At 36.2% G+C, this 18,686-nt stretch overlaps 1 protein-coding gene across 5 annotated transcripts in view; it reads right to left on the bottom strand.

Annotated features, from left to right (window-relative positions):
* Positions 1–18,686, bottom strand: part of ANKRD17 (ankyrin repeat domain 17) — a 181,625-nt gene that overhangs the window by 41,906 nt on the left and 121,033 nt on the right. For 3 of the 5 annotated variants that reach the window (XM_062198699.1, XM_062198702.1, XM_062198701.1), the window contains 9 exons: positions 16,885–17,033; positions 10,985–11,096; positions 10,679–10,824; positions 9,616–9,758; positions 8,631–8,844; positions 7,988–8,163; positions 5,545–5,707; positions 3,218–3,313; positions 1,973–2,089 (listed from right to left, as the gene is read on the bottom strand). In XM_062198699.1, coding sequence (XP_062054683.1) covers positions 1,973–2,089; positions 3,218–3,313; positions 5,545–5,707; positions 7,988–8,163; positions 8,631–8,844; positions 9,616–9,758; positions 10,679–10,824; positions 10,985–11,096; positions 16,885–17,033 — 1,316 coding nt within the window. The remainder of the gene's footprint in view (positions 1–1,972; positions 2,090–3,217; positions 3,314–5,544; positions 5,708–7,987; positions 8,164–8,630; positions 8,845–9,615; positions 9,759–10,678; positions 10,825–10,984; positions 11,097–16,884; positions 17,034–18,686) is intronic. The other 2 variants (XM_062198700.1, XM_062198703.1) reach the window with 1 other exon arrangement.

Here is an 18,686-nt window from a genome sequence, read left to right as displayed (position 1 = left end):
GAGAAAAACAAAGAGTAACATGTTTGCATGATTCTGTTTTTTTAAAAGTACACCATCACAACATATGTGAATATGTATTCCACAAATATTTATTGACTGCCTACTACATGCCACATAACCATCTGTGGCGGACAGATTCTAGTGGTAGAGAGACAAGATAACTAATTGGGGAAAAAAGTGCTTAGAATGTTAGAAAGAAAAGTAAAACCAGGGAAGAAGAAAAGTATCTATGGAGAGGAGACAGTAAGATGAGGACACAAGGGACATTTAAGGCGGAAAATACCAGAAATGCAAAACAAATGGTCAGTATGAATGGAGCAAAGCAGAAAGAATAACAAAAAAGGACAGAGAAGGGTTAGGAGTGATGTAAGTGGACAGATCACATGGGGTCTTACAGATAGTAGTAGAAGTAAAAAATGTAGTGACCATATTGAGGTTTTAAACTTTAGTTACCTTACCGTGATGGTGTACGTTTTTCTTTATTTACCTTTACATATTTTACAGTTTAAACTGATCCCACTATTATAATAAAAAATTATTGAAGTTAACTGAGAACAGACATCCTTAATACTATCTTCTGAGTGTTGCTTTCTGACTTTGTAATTCATAGGCATGCGATAAATCCCAAACATATACAAATCACAAGAATTATAGAAAAATTAATATTTATTTTATCAGCTATAGAAAAAATGCTTCCTAAACCTATAAGAAAATTACTTAAATTCAGTCATTTAAATATAGGAGAGTAATGAAAAAACAGATATTTTAGAAGGAGAAATTCAAGAGAGGTAGGTCATATTCAATTAATGGGAGACAGGGAAACAGGGAATTTAAAATTAAAACATTAGGTTCAAATTTCATCACAAAATTTGCCCTTATTATGCTGCCTGCACTTGACTGTGCCTCCTGGCACTTGACAGGCATTATTAAATAAATGTTAGATGAAACTAAATAAATATGAAAATAGATCAAGTAATAATTACACATTCTTTTAGAACTCTAAAATAGCCAAACAAAGATGCTCATTTTAGTTTGATCATAATCTAAATCAGGGATGTTTTTACATATAGGAGCTGTGATATTCAATGTATCTTTGAAAATTTATATTACAATAAAATGATTAGAATAATTCATATTTTATTTATGAGGATTAAATATAAAGCTTAATAAATTCAGTAAGTAAAGTAAAAAAGAATGGGCCTGGCCTGACTCAAAAAGGATACCTATGAAATTATCACTTTTATAAATTTAAACATACTATTACATGCTAAATTTTATGGCATTTTTCATAAAAAAATATGGCAGAATTTGTATTCCATGATACTCATTGCCAAACCAATTCTTTTCCTGCTGTGATTACTACTCCTATTAGGTTCTAGAGTACAAAGTTATTAGGAAAAAGTTGGCAAAAAGGGGGAGTCAAGAAGAAGCTATGTGACTATCCAAACTAAATGCTATTTTGGAGTATAGACTCCCCATGGGAATAGATGGAAATGATGTTGTAGTCTGCCTGAAAAAGAAAAGTACAAGAGAGGTCACCCATTTAAACAAGGTACTTATTAAACATTTCAAGTAGTTGTATTTCAGTAGTTGGTTATGCACTGGTATTGTATGTGATACTTCTGATAAATCTGCTGGCAATAAATCACAAGTTTAACATCAAAGAACTTCAGATGAGGATTAGGAGATCCTTAGTTAACATTAAAATTCAGAATCAGAAGGTTAAGTCTTCTGACTTCCAGATTAGCATGATTCCTATAACAAGATTTTGCTCATTTGATTATAAGAAAATAAACCTTTTAATTTCATCTAAAGTGCTCTTAATTCTCTATCTGAGACAAACTTGAGGAGAAAAACAATGTACCTAATTTAAGGCAAAAAAAGTACAATCCAAAAACAATAGGTTACAAGTTAAAGGGAAAAAATCAGAATGGGAAAAGAGGTAGTTTTCATATGTAAAGATAACCATTACCTTTTCCAAGTCTAACTCCTCCAGCAAGATGCTGGCGTTTTTGTTTGCTTCAGCAGCCTGTCTATCTTTGGCTTGTACTATTGACTCCATACAAAGATGACACTTTTTCAGCATCTCCTACAATGAAAAATTAAAACATGACATTCTTTGCAAAGTTACTAAAACATAAGCAATTATAGTTGAGAAGTAGAGAATAAAAAGCAAAAAGTTTACAAATAATATAAATGGTATATTTTAAAATATACATAACTAAAGAGCTTCTGCTATCCTTCAATATCCATTATACTAATTATTGAAAGCTAAAATTATTTACTTTTGTAATATATGAAATCAAACAGCAAACAGAACCATGATAAACTATGTCACATGTTAACAAGCTTAAGGGGATGGCCAATGTTAAGAAAGTTATAGCAACAAAGCTGTGTGTATTAATCAGTGAAGATACGTGCAGTTAGTGATTTCATTATAGTATTTCTTGCTGTTAATTAACCCCTTCTCCTGACTAAATACAAAAACCAAAAAAACAAAAACCAAAAAACCTGTATACCCATGAATGTTAACTATAACAGAAAACTCTGGAGCCAGGCAAGACAATGACCTCGCTATTTTCAATTAAATCTATGGGGACAAGCTGTTCACTATCAAGTAATAACTGATGTGAAAATCTAATAGGAAGATATTTTAAAATTTCTTGGCCTCTTTGGAATGTGTTAGGACTTTATCAAGCATTAGTATAAACCCCAAATCAAAATGGCATTAGACAAAGCTCTCAATTAAATCCTTTAAGATTAATTTTTATCTTCCCTATTTTACCTATAAAATTCTAGCCAATTTATTTTTAAACCGATAGTTAACCTAACTTTATTCTTGAGTATGATTAAAACTACAATGTTCACTTTTGCTGGGAAATAAAAATCCACTGGGCTTGTACTTCAGAACAGATATCAGTAAGGATAAACATACATATAAAGATGATAGCTTTAAATGAGTAATAATGATTTTGGTTTTATCTGTTTAAGAAATTAGCTCAAGTACTATTTGAAAAGATTAAATAATTGTATCACAGAGAATGGCATACTGATTCACAAGGTAAGTAAAAAATCTGAGAATTTACAAATACTATTAACGAATGAAATTGCTGTACACCACCCTTTGTTGCTCAAATTAAGACTTTCTTAGCATGGAGGATATAGTCCAATAGAATCCTTGCTCATATAGTGAGATAAAGCTGAACAATATATTTACCTTATCAGTGATGGTTGCTATGTATCTCATACATTCAGAATCTGATGGAAACTGATTGACTTCTTTGACTAAGTAGCGAACCACCTTCACATGACCCTAAAAAACAGATTACTGATGTCAGGCTAAAAACAAGATTCATGGATTTAGAAACGTACATGGTCTAAGCTAACTAACATTAGTGCCATGAAGACAAATTTTGGTTCCAATCATTTAAGTCTAAATCATTCATTCTCACCCTATCCTCCATAAAAGTACAGAACAATGTGACCTAACATTCTAAACCATTCTGGTTCTGGTTTAAAAAAGTCCAAAAGTCAGTTTTACAGAGAACAGTCTAAAGGAAGAAAAAAAAAACAAAACCTCATGTTCCTTTTCCTTGCTAACTCACTAGGACATAAACCTCCAGTTATCTATTCTAAGTAGTAAAAATAACAATCTTATTTATTCTTTCAGATAGAAACTGTTCACAGTGCTGTGCTAACTAGTGTGAAAGAAGGAAAAGTACACTTTTCTGAAGAATGAGCTGATTATATAATTGGCTGTAACAGTTCAGTAAATAAATTTCAGAAATATTTAGATAAACATTCAAAAGCCACTACACTTTCTTTGAACTACATTATTGCTCTCTTAACATAACACTTATCAGCCTGTTTTGATAAAAAGGTCTATTTCCTATATTGCCTCTATACCTTTATTAAACTTTTTGAATGAGTAGCAATTTTTCAGTGAATGGCTCACATACTACTTGTATCATTCCCTAATGATCTCTGAACCACTGCTACAATCTTTAAACTGTATGAGACAATTCAATTACATGATGTTGGGAATGGAACCTACCTTTTTGATTAAGCTACTTTTTTTTTTTTTAAAAGTGTACTAGTTTTGCCCTGTATACCATATTATTCAAGTTGTACATGGTATATATTAAAAATTACTGTCATCAAAACAAAAAGATGGAGTTAAAAGCCTACTGGAGGTGCCAGGTTGTTACCCATATACCTGGGAAAGCTCACAGATGGGAGACCCAGATGAATTCTGGGCTCCTGGCTTTGACTGAACCAGCTCTGACTTTTGTGGCCGTTTGGAAAGTGAATGAATAGATAGATCTCTTTCTCTGTCTCTCCCTCTCTGTGCCACTCTGCCTTTCAAATAAATAGACTTTAAAAAAGAAAAAATCTTATGGAGGGTGGGTATTTGGCCTATCAGTTAATGACGTGGCTTGGGGACATATGGGCAGCCCATATCGCAGTTCCTGGGTTCAAGTCACACCTCTGCTCATAATTCTAGCTTCCTGCTAATTCACACCTTAGGAGGTTGCAAGTGATAGCTCAAGTCCTTGGGTCACTGACAAACATGTAGGAGAAATGATTGAGTTTTTGGCTTCCAGCTTTCATTTGGTCAACCATTGCTTATTGAAGGCACTAGGGAATTAAACTGCTGTGGCATAGCGGGTAAAGCTGTAGAGCTGGCATCCATATGCGTGCCGGTTCAAGTCCTGGCTGCTCCATTTCCAATCCAGCTCCCTGCTAATGTGCCTGGGAAAGCAGCAGAAGATGGCCCAAGTGTTGGGGCCCCTGGACCCATGTGACAGACCTGCAAGAACTCCTGGCTCCTTGCTTTGGCCTGGCCCTATGCCAGCTGTTGCGGCCATTTGGGGAGTGAACCAGTGGATGGAAGACCTCTCTCTAACTCTGCATTGCAAGTAAATAAATTTTTTAAAATATTAAAATTCTACTGAAAAGATATGTAACTAATAATTAGTAATACAGAATACTCTTACAACCTCTAAGAGATTAGAAATACCAATATGAGCTCAATAGGACATAAAAAATTCAGTAACTTCGGAAGATTTTCTCTTGCTTTCACAAAATTCTTATTTCTGCTAAATGCAAAGTACTTAATTTTCAGTAGTTTAAAATGCTGGTATAGAGGAAATTTGTGATTTAATTTCTTATTTTTCCAAGTATTTAAAGGCAATGAATAAAAATAATGAAGTCAAGTTATATTTTTCAATGCAGTGGTATAGTAATACTCATTCATATAAAATAAAAGTAGCTCCAATTACTTTTAATTGAATTTACACTTTGTGAAATGTGAAAATATTAAGAGTACTGCTAGATTTCAAAATATTTCTTAAAACTGCTTTTCAAAAGTTTACTTAGCTTTGATATTTATCTACCTTTCAATGTTGCCATCAGCTATTGCATTGTTACAGTACTACTTTCACCACAGTTGGTAACAAAGTAAGAGTCATCAGTGAGTAGTAAGCGATGCATTTACTAGCATAAGAACCATCCAGGTAAATGTGAGGATAAAAAACTTGTAACCTTTCTAAACGCTGCCATAAGAGGAGTTATCTTGCGGTTATCAGCTGCATCCACATCTGCACCTGCTTGTACTAGTAACTGAACCACATCAAGGTGTCCACCATTTGCTGCCAGCCACAACGGAGTGTTCCCCTTCTTGTTACGTACATCAATATGAGCTCCCCTAAAAAGCAAAGACACAGCACTGTCTTAAAGGACACTGAACAACACAAGTAGCAATAAACTATTTTAACATGCAAAAATATTCAGTAAATCTGAAATTTTTTTTTAATATTAAGGGATAAAATATGTTTTCCTCTTAAATAGCAAAGAATTCTTGGTCACCAAATTAAAAATTCATATATTCAATTCAATATTTCTTTTTTTTTTTATTTGACAGAGTTATAGACAGTGAGAGAGAGACAGAGAGAAAGGGCTTCCTTCCATTGGTTCACCCCACAAATGGTTGCTACGGCCAGCGTGCTGCGCCGATCCGAAGCCAGGAGCCAGGTGCTTCTTGCTGGTTTCCCATGCTGGTGCAGAGACCCAAGCACTTGGGCCATCCTCCACTGTCCTCCTGGGCCACAGCAGAGAGCTGGACTGGAAGAGGAGCAACCAGGACAGAAGCCGGTGCCCCAATCGGTACTGGAACCAAGGGTGCCGGTGCCACAGGCGGAGGATTAGCCAAGTGAGCCACAGCGCCGGCCTCTTTTTTTTTAAAAAAGACTTGGGGCTGGAGCTGTGGCACAGTAGGCTAAGCCTCCGCCTATGGTACTGGCATCCCATATGAGCACTGGTTCATGTCCTGGACACTCCTCTTCGGATCTGGCCACCCTGCTTATGGCCTGGGAAAGCAGTGGAAGATGGCCCAAGTGCTTGGGCCCTTTGTACCCATGTGGGAGACGAGGAAGGAGCTCCTGGCTTTGGATTTACGCAGCTCCGGCTGTTGTGGCCATTTGGGGAGTGAACCACTGGATGGAATACCTTTCTCTCTGTCTCTCCCTCCATCTGTAACTCTACCTCTCAGATGAAGAAGCTAGCACTGTGGAGCAGCAAGCTAAGCTGCCACCTACAACGCTAGCGTCACTTATGGGAGCACTGATTTGAGTCCCAGCTGTTTGCTTTTTCTTTGAAAGGCAGAGTTACAGAGCGGCAGAGGCAGAGAGAGAAGTCTTCCATCCACTGGTTCACTCCCAGAGAGATTCAATGGCCGGAGCTGAACTGATCCAAAGCCAGGAACCGAGAGCCTCCCCAAGGCCTCGGGCTATCCTCTACTGCTTTCCCAGGCCATAGCACAGAGCTGGATTGGAAGTTGAGCAGCTCGGACTTAACCCACTACGCCACAGCACCGGCCCCAACTGCTTGCTTCTGATCCAGATACCTTCTAATGTGCTTGGAAAAGCAGCAGAGGATGGGAGAAGTACTTGGGCCTCTGGCACCCAAAGGGAGACCAGGATGGCATTTGGGGCTGCATCAGTCCTGGACACTGGCAGCCATTTGGGGAGTGAGCCAGGAGATGAAATCTCTCCCCCTCACTCACCTCAGCCTTTGAAATAAATCAACAGTATCCAAGGAGCCAACTGCATGTTTCAAATTGTATAACTTCAGGAAAAAAAGAATCTAAAAACAATACTCAGGTTTTAAAACAATATTCAGTGGCCATCAAGGTAGAAATGATGAATAATAACTACTATCATGGCCGGCGCCGTGGCTTAACAAGCTAATCCTCCACCTTGTGGCACCGGCACACTGGGTTTTAGTGCCGGTTGGGGCACTGGATTCTATCCCGGTTGCTCCTCTTCCATGCCAGCTTTCTGCTATGGCCCGGGAAGGCAGTGGAGTATGGCCCAAGTCCTTGGGCCCTGCACCTGCATGGGAGACCAGGAGAAGCACCTGGCTCCTGGCTTCGGATCAGCGAGATGCGCCGGCGGCAGTGGCCATTGGAGGGTGAACCAACGGCAAAAAGGAAGACCTTTCTCTCTGTCTCACTATCCACTCTGCCTGTCCAAAAAAAAAAAAAAGTTATTGAAAAAAAATAGCTACTATCAACTAACAACTGCTTATGATACCATGCAAAGATCTTGGACAACAAGCAGGCAGCTTTTAAGTAACTGAAATAGAAGCTGCTCTGGATCAAAGAAATTAACAAAGAAGCCCTAGATCACTGCTAGGCTTCTCAACCTTAGAGTAATAATGCATGTAAAAACTCATACACAAGTATAGATGACAACACCTGAAAGTTCAAACAGCATATAGCACTTGTAGAGTGCTATAATAAAAAAATGTTTTCAGGTAGTACTGAAACAATCAGACAATGTAACATAGCCACAGATAGCTGAAGAGTAACAGGTAGGTATGTGTGTGTCTGTGTATGTGGTGGTGGTTGGGTACTTGTAGTTTATAAAAATAATCACATTTGAACTGCCAGGAGAGAATGGTTATCACTATTAACATTTTATCATACCTGCCAATGAGAAGCTCACAGAATTTATAATGCCCTTTATCTGCTGCTATGGTTAAAGCTGTATCTCTTGAAGAGGGCACTGGAGGGGCATTAACATCAGCACCTTTATCCAAAAGAACTCGGCCCACCTCTGCATATCCTCCTGAGGCAGCTTCCATTAATGGTGTGAGGCCAGTCTAGATTAAGTGGAAAATAAAAGATAGCAGACACTGCAATGAACCAACACTATAACAATCTGAGGGAGTAATAAGGTAGAGCTATTTCAGCACTTATTAGCCACTTGGACTTGGTCTTTTAAATGGGAACAATCCTACCTAATCTCATTGATATTATGAAAAGAATTGGGTAATATGTATGTACTTGGCATTTAACTGGCACTCAATAAATGTTTCTCTCTCATCTCTTTCAAAGTGGCACACCTTTTTTCAGCTGATAGCCCTAAGGTCATTATTGCTATAAAAAATGTACTGCTGAGATTTTTTAAAGAGTTAATGCTTGACTGGGTCACACAGAATGATTTCACATTAAATACGTATTAGGAGATAAATGTTACTGGAAAGTACTATTATGATTGGCATGCTGCTATTACACACCTAAAATATCAAAACATTCATTCACAGATAAATCTAAGACTTGCTCTTACCTTAGCTCTGTGTTCGACATTTGCTTTTCTATCAAGCAGAAGACTAACCACTTCAGTTCTTCCTTGGAAGCAGGCTAAAGTAAGGGCAGTGTTCCGATTGGTTTCTATTTGAGCATTTATGTCAGAACCCATGTCTAAGAGGAGCTTAACAGCTGCTGTATGCCCATTCATAGCTGCTAACATCAAAGGAGAAATGCCCAATTTGCTACCAGTTCTGGGGGTAAAGGTATGAGAAGAACAAAAAGAAGAAGAATATATTTTAAATCTTCCAGAAAAATTGGATTCCCAGCCCTATCTCTGATATACTACAAGGCTCCATTAGAACTCTTTTACTAGAATATTTTGTTTCTCATATAACATAACTTGGGCTGGAAAGTGGTTATTAACTTATAGCACATCTCTTTAACAAAAGCTCCTAAGGAGGCTAGTGCTATGGTGTAGCTGTTAAAGCTGCTGCCTGAAGAATCAGTAATCCCATGTGGATGCCAGTTCAAGTCCCGGGTGCTCCACTTCCAATCCAGTTCCCTGCTAGTATGCCCAGGAAAGCAGTGGCTTAAATCCTTGGAACTCTGCACCCGCAAAGGAGACGTAGAAGAAGCTCCTGGCTCCCAGCTTCAGACCGGCCCAGCTCCAGCCATTGTGGCTAAGTAGGGAGTAGATCCATTGATGCAAGATTTCAATCACTCCCTCCCTCCCTCCCTCCCTCTCTCTGTAAATTTGACTTTCAAATAAATTAAATAAATGAATCTTAAAAATATAAAAAAAAAAACCTCCTAAGAAGGTGGCTTTTAGTATCAAACAGAATGGAATAATTGATGTTTTAAAGCCGTATGTCAACAGTTTTAATTACTGAAATAAAATCTTAAAAATCTAACAATTTGGATTTTAAGTTTTTAATGACAGGATTTTTATACTTAAGAAGTAGGTGTCCTACTATTATCTATAACAGACTAAATAAGGGGCTTAGAGACAGAATAAAACTTGCCTAGAATTAATTTCAGCTCCTGCATTAAGTAATATTTTGATGATGTTCACATAGCCACCAGAAGCAGCCAGGCTTAGGGGTGTGTAATCAGAAACATTCCTGTGCTCTTTATTTGCCCCTCGAGCTAACAACAGCTCCACCACCTAGAAAGAAAAAAGGGGGTAAAAATGTATTTTCTTATGTTAACACAATTTTCAAGATGTGTATTTCTGATCTCTCTCTCTCTCATGTTTTAGAATGTAACAAATGAAGAGGAAGTTCTTCATCCTTTCCATAAAACCAGCCTCTAGTGATAACCTGGGTCCAGAAAAAGAGAGACAGCTTCTCAAGTAAAACCTACTGAGAAATCTATTGAAATGGATAAGTATTCGTTATGCCATCAGTAGCAAAACAGAATAAGAAACTGACAGGGGCTGGTGCTATGGTGCAGCAGGTTAAGCAACACCAACGTCCCATTTGGGTGCCGGTTCGAGTCCCAGCCCCATTTCTGATCCAGCTCTCTGCTTGTGCATCTGGGAAAGCAGCAGCAGAAAGACCAAGTGCATTGGCCCCTTCCACCCATGTGGTCCAGGCTCCTGGCTTCAGTATGGCCCAGCTCCAGCCATTACAGACACTTGGAGAGTAAACCAGCAGATGGAAGATCTCTTTCTCTCTATAACTCTTTCAAAGAAACAAATCTTCATAAATATATTTTAAAAAAAAAAGAAATCAATGGACTTTTTCCTAAAGCTGTGGTACTATTTATACTTCCATCAAAAATGCATTAATTTTAGGTTGCGCTACATCCTTGGCAACATTTGTTTTTGCCATTTTAGCAATTCTAGTGGTTTGTAGTTGTTTTCAACTGGATTTTAATTGCATTTTCCTGATAGCTAAAAATGTTTATTGCTTATTTGCCAAGTCTGTCATTTAATGCACAAAAACCCTTTGACAAAGGTACTAGGGTACTTCCTTTTTGGTAATCAATAAAGTCTGACATGTCAAACCACTGTTCCATTAGGAAAAAAGATAAGTCTATATTGCAAACTAGAGAGATGAAAAAATTTGCAAGAGGAAATGTTACCTCCTGTCTCCCCCCAGAACAAGCCAAGGACAGTGGTGTGTCCTTCGTTCTTTCTGACTGGGCTTCAATGTCTGCACCATTGTCCAGCAGTATTTCCACAACACCGACATGCCCAGCTGTAGCAGCCAAAATGAGTGGAGTAAAACCTGGAGAAAAATAATGATCTTCTCACACATGCTAAGGAAATGAACAATATTGCCTTTCAGTGTGCCTAAGCATCAAAACAAGGCTAAAAAGTAACGTTTTTGAATACTTAAATTTTATTCACAAATACTCCAGAAAATTAAAATTGAAAATTGGCCCTACCTTTTTTGTCTCGATGCTCAATACTAGCTCCTCTCTCTAGCAGTGTTTGTACCAGTTCCTCATGGCCACCAGCACAGGCAAGTGTTAGCGCTGTGTCATGGTTACTCTCAGTCTGTGGGGGGTGGGGGGAAAGGAAGAAAACAAAAACATTAGTTTACTGAATAATATCAATATCAAATATACACAGGTAAATCTGTACCATTCTAGTATATTAAGCATTTTAAAAGTAAAAGTTTATCTTTATCCCCTCTCCCCCTCAATATTGACCAATCTGTTATTTTTCCTTCTTGAAGGGTAAAAATAATACCTGAACTTTATGGGCAAATCTTAAAGTAAGCACCAAGGTGGGGTTGTGGGGGCAAGGATGACTTTCTGGCACATGTTACATGATTAAAATCAGTACTATGGACTTACTTTCACTTCCAGCTGTTAAATATAGGTAACACATATTGTGTTTATTTTTATATCTTGAATAACAAACAAAAAAGACACACTATTTGAAATGACAGTGTTTAGAAAGGCAGTGTAGGACAGCGATTTCTGAGGACAAAATGATTAATCCAACTTTGTGCCTGGAGTTGCCTGCCAAGTTACAGTACAAGGAACAGTACCCAAACAGAGTGTGGCAGTCTCCTTGAGTTGAGAAGAGAGTTTGGAGAGATAGATAGAATTTATGGCACAATTACTAAAGTGGAGAGCACTACAGAGAAAAGATTACTCCGGAGACCTTCAAGGGGTTCCCCTCATGTCTTCAGCTGAGCTTTGGTGAGCACATGTGCATAGAGGAAATTATTGATGGCCAGGCAAAGACCACCAGACAGGATCAGGATGAACGACACCCAGAGACTCACAAAGGGTCAAGGATAGTTTGGATCTCACTAGCAAGAGTAACAGATCTTAAAACAGAATCCTCAGTAGTTGAGCCAAATTATTCTGGAACCACCTAACAATGCTGTAAAGCAAGCCTTGAAATGAAAAAATTTACTAAGTAACTTAGCTACTTTTGAGAATAAAGCCCCAAGATATTTACAAGAACAAAAAATATGTAAGATATACTGTGTATTTTAAAAGACAAAAACTAGTATAATTAAGATGTTACTGTTCATAGACAATTAAGTCCTTACTTCTGCTAATGATAGTGACCAATACAGGATTTTCCAGCATTTGTACTCTTAACAGTTTAAATGCTGCTATAAGTAAATTATCTAATTCCTTTAGTACTCTAAACCCATGCTGTACAAAATGTTAACAACTAACAACATGACTGCTGACACTCCAAAAATGGTTCATGTATCTGTGGAACTAAATTTTAAAATTTTAATTAAACCTGAGTAAACCAATCTACTGTTCTGACTGCACATTTCATCAAATCTAAATATAAATCAGCTATTTCCAATGAAATCCAAATTGAGACAGACTTTAAGTCTGACTCTGCAACAGAGGGAGGTTTCTGGGATAAGAAAATTTTTGGCGTTGTGGCGTAGTGGGTAAAGCTGCTGCCTACTACAGTGCCAGCATCCCATTTTTCGATCCAGCTCACTGCTACGGCCTGGGGAAGCAGTAGAAGACGGCCCAAGTCCTTGGGCTCTTGCACCCTCACGGGAGACCCAGAAGAAGCTCCTGGTTCTTGGCTTTGAATTGGCGCAGCTCCGGCCGTTACAGCCAATTGGGGAGTGAGCCTGCGGATGGAAGACTTCTCTCTTTCTCTCTGCCTCTCCTTCTCTTTCTGTATAACTCTTTCAAATAAATAAATAAATCTTTAAAACAAAACAAAAATAACCAGAAAAGTCATAGGAAAAACCAGGATGATGTGATAAGTCCAGCTGTGAGTATAACATGCACATCAAATTTTGAAGACTTTTAGTATGAAGTAAAACTTTAAAATATCTCCTTAATTTTTAAATTGATAATGTGTCAAAAGTATATTATAGATGAACATGGGCTCTTCAGACGTTTGGGGGAAAATGCACAGTATGAAAAAATTATGCATAGATTTCAAAACTATTTTGCCCCTGTACAAAATTTTCATTTTAATTCCATTTTGTACAAACTTTTTTGAACTGCCTTTATATAGGAAAGAAATAATCCTCAAAGTTGTTCTATTTCTTTTTATTTTTTAATGTGTCTATAAAATTTCCATTATATATGTATTTCACATTATTGCTTCCCTAAGTATCTAATCTCATTTTCACATATGTACTTCTACTATAATATGTGTCACTAATCTGCCTTATGAATATATCACCTTCAAAGGACTATATACATTCTTGGAAGGTAATAAAAATGTCTTAATCATGTTTGCATTTTCTACCTCTTAGGGATGCTTTGCCCAGGAAGCAATACATGAAAAGCAGAATGAATGACAATAGCTGTAAAGGGTTACAAATTCAAAGACTATTTAATAAGCAAATGACTATATATAAAATACACACTTTTATTTTATTTATAAACTTGTTTATATTTATGTAATAAATACAGAAAAGGCATATTCTCCCAGAATGTAAATAATTATAAAAATCAAACTCCATTATAAAAAATGAAAAACAAGAGATAAAAGGCAAAACTGATAAAAAGTCAAGAAATAAGAAAAAGCCTACTAGTCAGTGATGAAGAGGGAGACCGCAAAAGCTGCTCTGCAGAAGAGGCTGGCAGAGAGCAGAGCAAATGACTGCAGAGATCAGGGATGGCCACAAGGGAGAGATGCACCAACTACAACAATGGAGAAGGACATGAAACTTAAATGAGTGATTGTGTTATAATACTTGATACTCATTCAGGTTTATAAAAAAGAAATTATAGTGTCTGATTCCAGAGGGAAGGAAATAATGTCTCAGAGAAATAACTTTCTGATGACTATACAAGTTAATAACTAGCAGAGATGGGCTTTAAAAAATCTAGAGGATCTTCTTGGTAACAAAAGCCTGCTTTCCCTGTAAGGCACAGCAGATTGAGGTGAATATGTTAAATGTATCATCTTTTACATCCTCTACATTAATGCATTTGCAATCAGCAGAGGAGGCAACTTAATGATGTTTATGAGGTTTTAAAAATTCTTCGAGGAGTTAAAAAATAATTTGCAAAAGCTGTGGCAATCTTAAATAAAAAAGTTATATAAATTTTGAAAACAATAACCATGGAAATTTTTTTGATCAGTAAAATATGGAATATTTTTTCCACATTGTAAAACAAATCCAACTGACATTTATAAAGCACCTTTTATATATTAAAGCACTCTTCAGGTACTCTCTGGTTGACAAAAGATAAGTAAAAAAAACTCTGCTCACCAGTAGCTTACCCATTACTCAACAGGGCAAATTTAGGTTTGAATTATGAACAGAAGTACAAATCATGTATTTAAGAGAATTTAAGGGATGAATTCTGGCTTATATAACAAAGCATGTCTATTCAATTTTGTAATAGTTGTTAAGAGTGAAAAGAAGGAATCATAAGATTGAGGGAAAACAAAGAAAAGTTAACTTTTAATGAGATAACATGGAGGTAAAAAAAACATGACTGTCTACAAAAAAAAAAAGTCTGATAATTACTCTACAAATAATTACATTACTTTGAAAACTATTAGCATTTAAAGAGCTGAACTTTGTTTAGATCTCCACAAATTTCACAATCCCAAATGTCTCATTCTCTGCCCCAGATTACATGTAACCTTAAAAATAGGATATGCCTGTCGTGTACTTATTAAATGAGAATAATCAGCAAATTGAATAACCTATTTGAAAGTAGTCCACAAAAACAATAAGAATAAATGCATTGGAGAGTAGAATGTTTTTAATGTTAGTATATTACAAATTAATAAAATTAATGGTATTATATGAAATGATACTGTTAATATATTTCCCAATGTACTTTATTTTTTTTTTTGTTAAATCAGTGGTGAAAGTATTTTTGGTACTGCAAAATCAACAGAAATAGAGAAAAATATCCCAATTTTTCTAGATCATTAAAGGTAAAAGTTTACAGTTTCAGTAGTGATTGGTGAGTATCTTTAAAAGGATAATGGATGTTAATTATTTAAAATGGAAAAAAGCAATATTATGCAAGTACTTTATTTTTCCCATTTTTGAGATGTACTAGATTAAAACCCTCTGAGTTTAAGAAAAGTTTTCAGAAGTCTCAGACCAAAAACAAGCAGTTTACAAATAGATGAAGGACATATGACAAGAATGAATCTGAAAGAAGTTTTTATAACACATGAACAAAGCAGTTGGTTCTTTAACACTGAGTGGCTACTAGAATCAATCAAAACCCCTTTTTTGCAGTGTTACCAAGAAGTATTTTTAATAACCAGGATACATCCTAATTTTTGTTTCTTTTTTTAAAAGACTTATTCGTTCATTTTATTTGATAGAGACAGAGAGAAAGACTGAGGGAGAAAGAGATCTTTCATCCACTGGCTATTCCCCAAATAGCCACACTGGCTGGGGCTGGGCCAGGCTGAAGCCAGGATCCAGGAGCTTCATCCAGATCTCCCATGTGGGTGCAGGGCACCAAAGCACTTGGGTCAGCCCCTGCTACTTTTCCAGGCACATCAGCAGGGAGCTGGATCAGAAGTGGAGCAGCCGGGACTTGAACAGGCACCAGTATGGGATGCTGGCGCTGCAGGTCATGTAACCTGCTGTGCCATAGTGCCCGCCCCATTTAAAAATTTTTTATTTAGGTAATTTATTGGAAAACCAGACACAGAGAAAGAGAAAGGAGAAAGATCTCATCTGTTGGTTCACCTCCCAAATAACCACACAGCTAGGTCTGTGCCAGGTCAAAATTAAGAAACCCAGACTCCATCCAGGTCTCCACATGGGTGGCAAGGAGACCCAATTACTTGAGTCATCCTCTGCTGCCTCCTAGAGAGAACATAAGTGGGAATCTGGAATAGAAAGCAGAGAATGTACTGAAACACAGGCACCCTGATATGTGGAGCAGGAACATCCCTAGACCACACACCTGATAGGTTAGGAGCACATAGCAGTTCATAATACACACACACGCACACACACTCATTTCCTAAAATTCAAGCTTATAAAGACTAGATCACAAACAAAACTAAAAATTTTATGAAGTACATTCATTCTAAGTATTAATAAAATTACAAATACTACAAAAACTGCCAACACTACTCAACCTTAAAGGCCATATACTTTCACTTTATTCAGTAGTCATCTACACTGTCTCTTCTGGCCTTTCTTCAGGACAAAAGATTGTATTCTCTCTAGCTTCATCTTGCCCTAAGATTTCATTGTAAATTACTTTTGTAAAGGATTACTTAATAGCTTTCAAGCTCTCTAAAGCTTAAACAGTGTCTACCCTCACCCCATCTTATCTTTCCAGAGAATCTGAAGGTAAAAAATACTGACATGTAGACTCATAATATTTATTTAAATCAGGACAGTCAGAATTTTCAAAGATAATATAAACACAATTAAGTATATCCGATTTAAAAATATCACTTCTATAAACATTAGCAACATTTTTATACACAAAATATATTGTAAAATGTCTTCAAAACGCTCATGGGAAATGTGCATTCTGAAAAAACTGCGAGGATTTCAAAACTATATCGCATCAAATTAAACTTACCTTTCCAATTCCATTTTCCATGAATTTTTTTGAAGCACCCTCATATTTTATGTTCTAATATTAGAAGAAAATAGGCACTAACCTTATTTTTTTCTACATACGTTTCAAAACTACTAATAAAGTTTAAAAAACAATTTGATGGCCTTGGAAACCAAACCGTCCCATAATTATTAGTAGTCTTCTGAGTTTGTACTTTATTTCTTAAAATGTGGATTTTAATTTGTAACTGTGGTTCAAGTCTGCACTGAGATAACATAATCTAACATGGTTTAAAATGACAAACCATCTCTTCTGCATTTGGAGCTTACCTGTGCATCAATATCAATGGCAGGGTAGATAGGTAGCATGGCTGAAGGAGAGATGATAGGACTTGGAGTTGGAGTCTGAGGTTGGGAAATGGAAGCAGCGATACTGTGGGTAGGAGTGTTTGACATTGCAGATGCTCTTCCACTGACTGCTGTTGAACAAAATAACCGCACTTAATAAGGATGAAACATTGTTAGACAATAGTAAGAAAGTTATTAGAACATACTTAAGGATTTTTTAAAATAAAATGTCTATAGAAGACTATAGCACTACTAACTCATATTCCTGACTGTAGAAGAATCCAAAATTATAACATATGTTCAAAGTAACCCATTTTATCAATAATGATTCATCTGAAAAACAAATCCCCATCTTATGACAGGTAGTCATAAAAACTTAATTCAAAAACCCTGAAAGCAAAAACATTTTTACATATTAAAATGAAGTACAAATGCCAATAGAGAGTCACCTGTTTTATCTTGTAAATTAGAAAAGGAATAAAAAGTAAAATTGTCAAGATCAGAAGGGGAAAAATATGGTTTTTAATTGCCAATTTCATACCTTATATACTAGAACTAATGGAATAGAACTGGGAGGAGAGAACTTCAGTATCTAATCATTCAAAACACTTCCTACTATTTTACCAGACAGGGGATAATAATATTCTGCATTCTGACTCTCAGTATGACAGTATACTAAAAAAAAAAAGATCCTCACATAAATTTAGTTTCTCATATGAAAAATAATTTTGAGCGGGGTAAAATGCCCACCAGTCAATCCAGCAATCACACTGATTTATGAGGACAATATTTAAAAATCAGAGTAGAAATAAAGGTATGCACACAATCACCCTTAAAAAATGGATTTCTGTTAGTTCTTTAAGTTGGATGCTGCTGTGCTATTATCTTCACCCGAATATGTAAAATGAAAAGCCTAATTAGGTCAGTATTTGAAGCAGGAGAACTCCAAAGATGTAAGTAGTGTGGGATATACGGTAGATTCAGGTGAGGGTACTTTATTCCCTCATTGACTCACTTCTGAAGTTAATATGTGAACATCATTCCTTTTCATTCCCCTATAATAAATACTATAGTATAAAAGTTAGGGCATTAATCTTTGAGTGGTCAACAGTAATGTAGACGTATGTTACCAAGTTATCAACTACATCAAGACATAAAACAATTATGATTCACAACTGGATCTGAAACCAGGCAAAAGTAGTTATGATCCTGTTAAGAATAAAATTGAAATTGATCTTATTGTGACAATTATAAGCATGGTTATCATTTAGGAAATCTATTTTACACAAAATCCTTAGTTTAGGCACAAACATACACTATACATGATAGCAACACACATTCTATAATTATACAGTTTTAAGTTCACTTAAAAGCCAAAGGAAAAACAAAAGAGTAAACAAAACAAAACATAACATAACAAAACATTGTTTGAATCCTTAGGGATCCAGACCAATAGAAAAGGGCATGTACTAATATATTAAGATGATCATCTGATGATCTTGATATCATTACTCCATAATGATAATTTTGTATGTTAAAAAAGATAATTTAAATGTACATATTTTAATGTTTCATAATAATAAAACTTACTGCTCTTAAAATAGATTCCATATCTCCTTTGAAGTTTTACAAACGGAAATATAAAAAGTAGCTTGAACAGATTAACACCAGTCTGTCCAAATCACTGATTTTTATTTCATGATACTAAACAGCTTCAAAAAAAAAAAAAAGCACAAGCCTTATGTTAAATGACTAAATTATAGTGCACATTTCATCTGAAATGA

The sequence above is a fragment of the Lepus europaeus genome, chromosome 8 (assembly GCF_033115175.1).
Source record: "Lepus europaeus isolate LE1 chromosome 8, mLepTim1.pri, whole genome shotgun sequence".
NCBI classification, from domain to species: domain Eukaryota; kingdom Metazoa; phylum Chordata; class Mammalia; order Lagomorpha; family Leporidae; genus Lepus; species Lepus europaeus.
The sequence above is the reverse complement of the archived record's forward strand: the minus strand, read 5'-3'. Positions and strand labels throughout refer to the sequence as shown.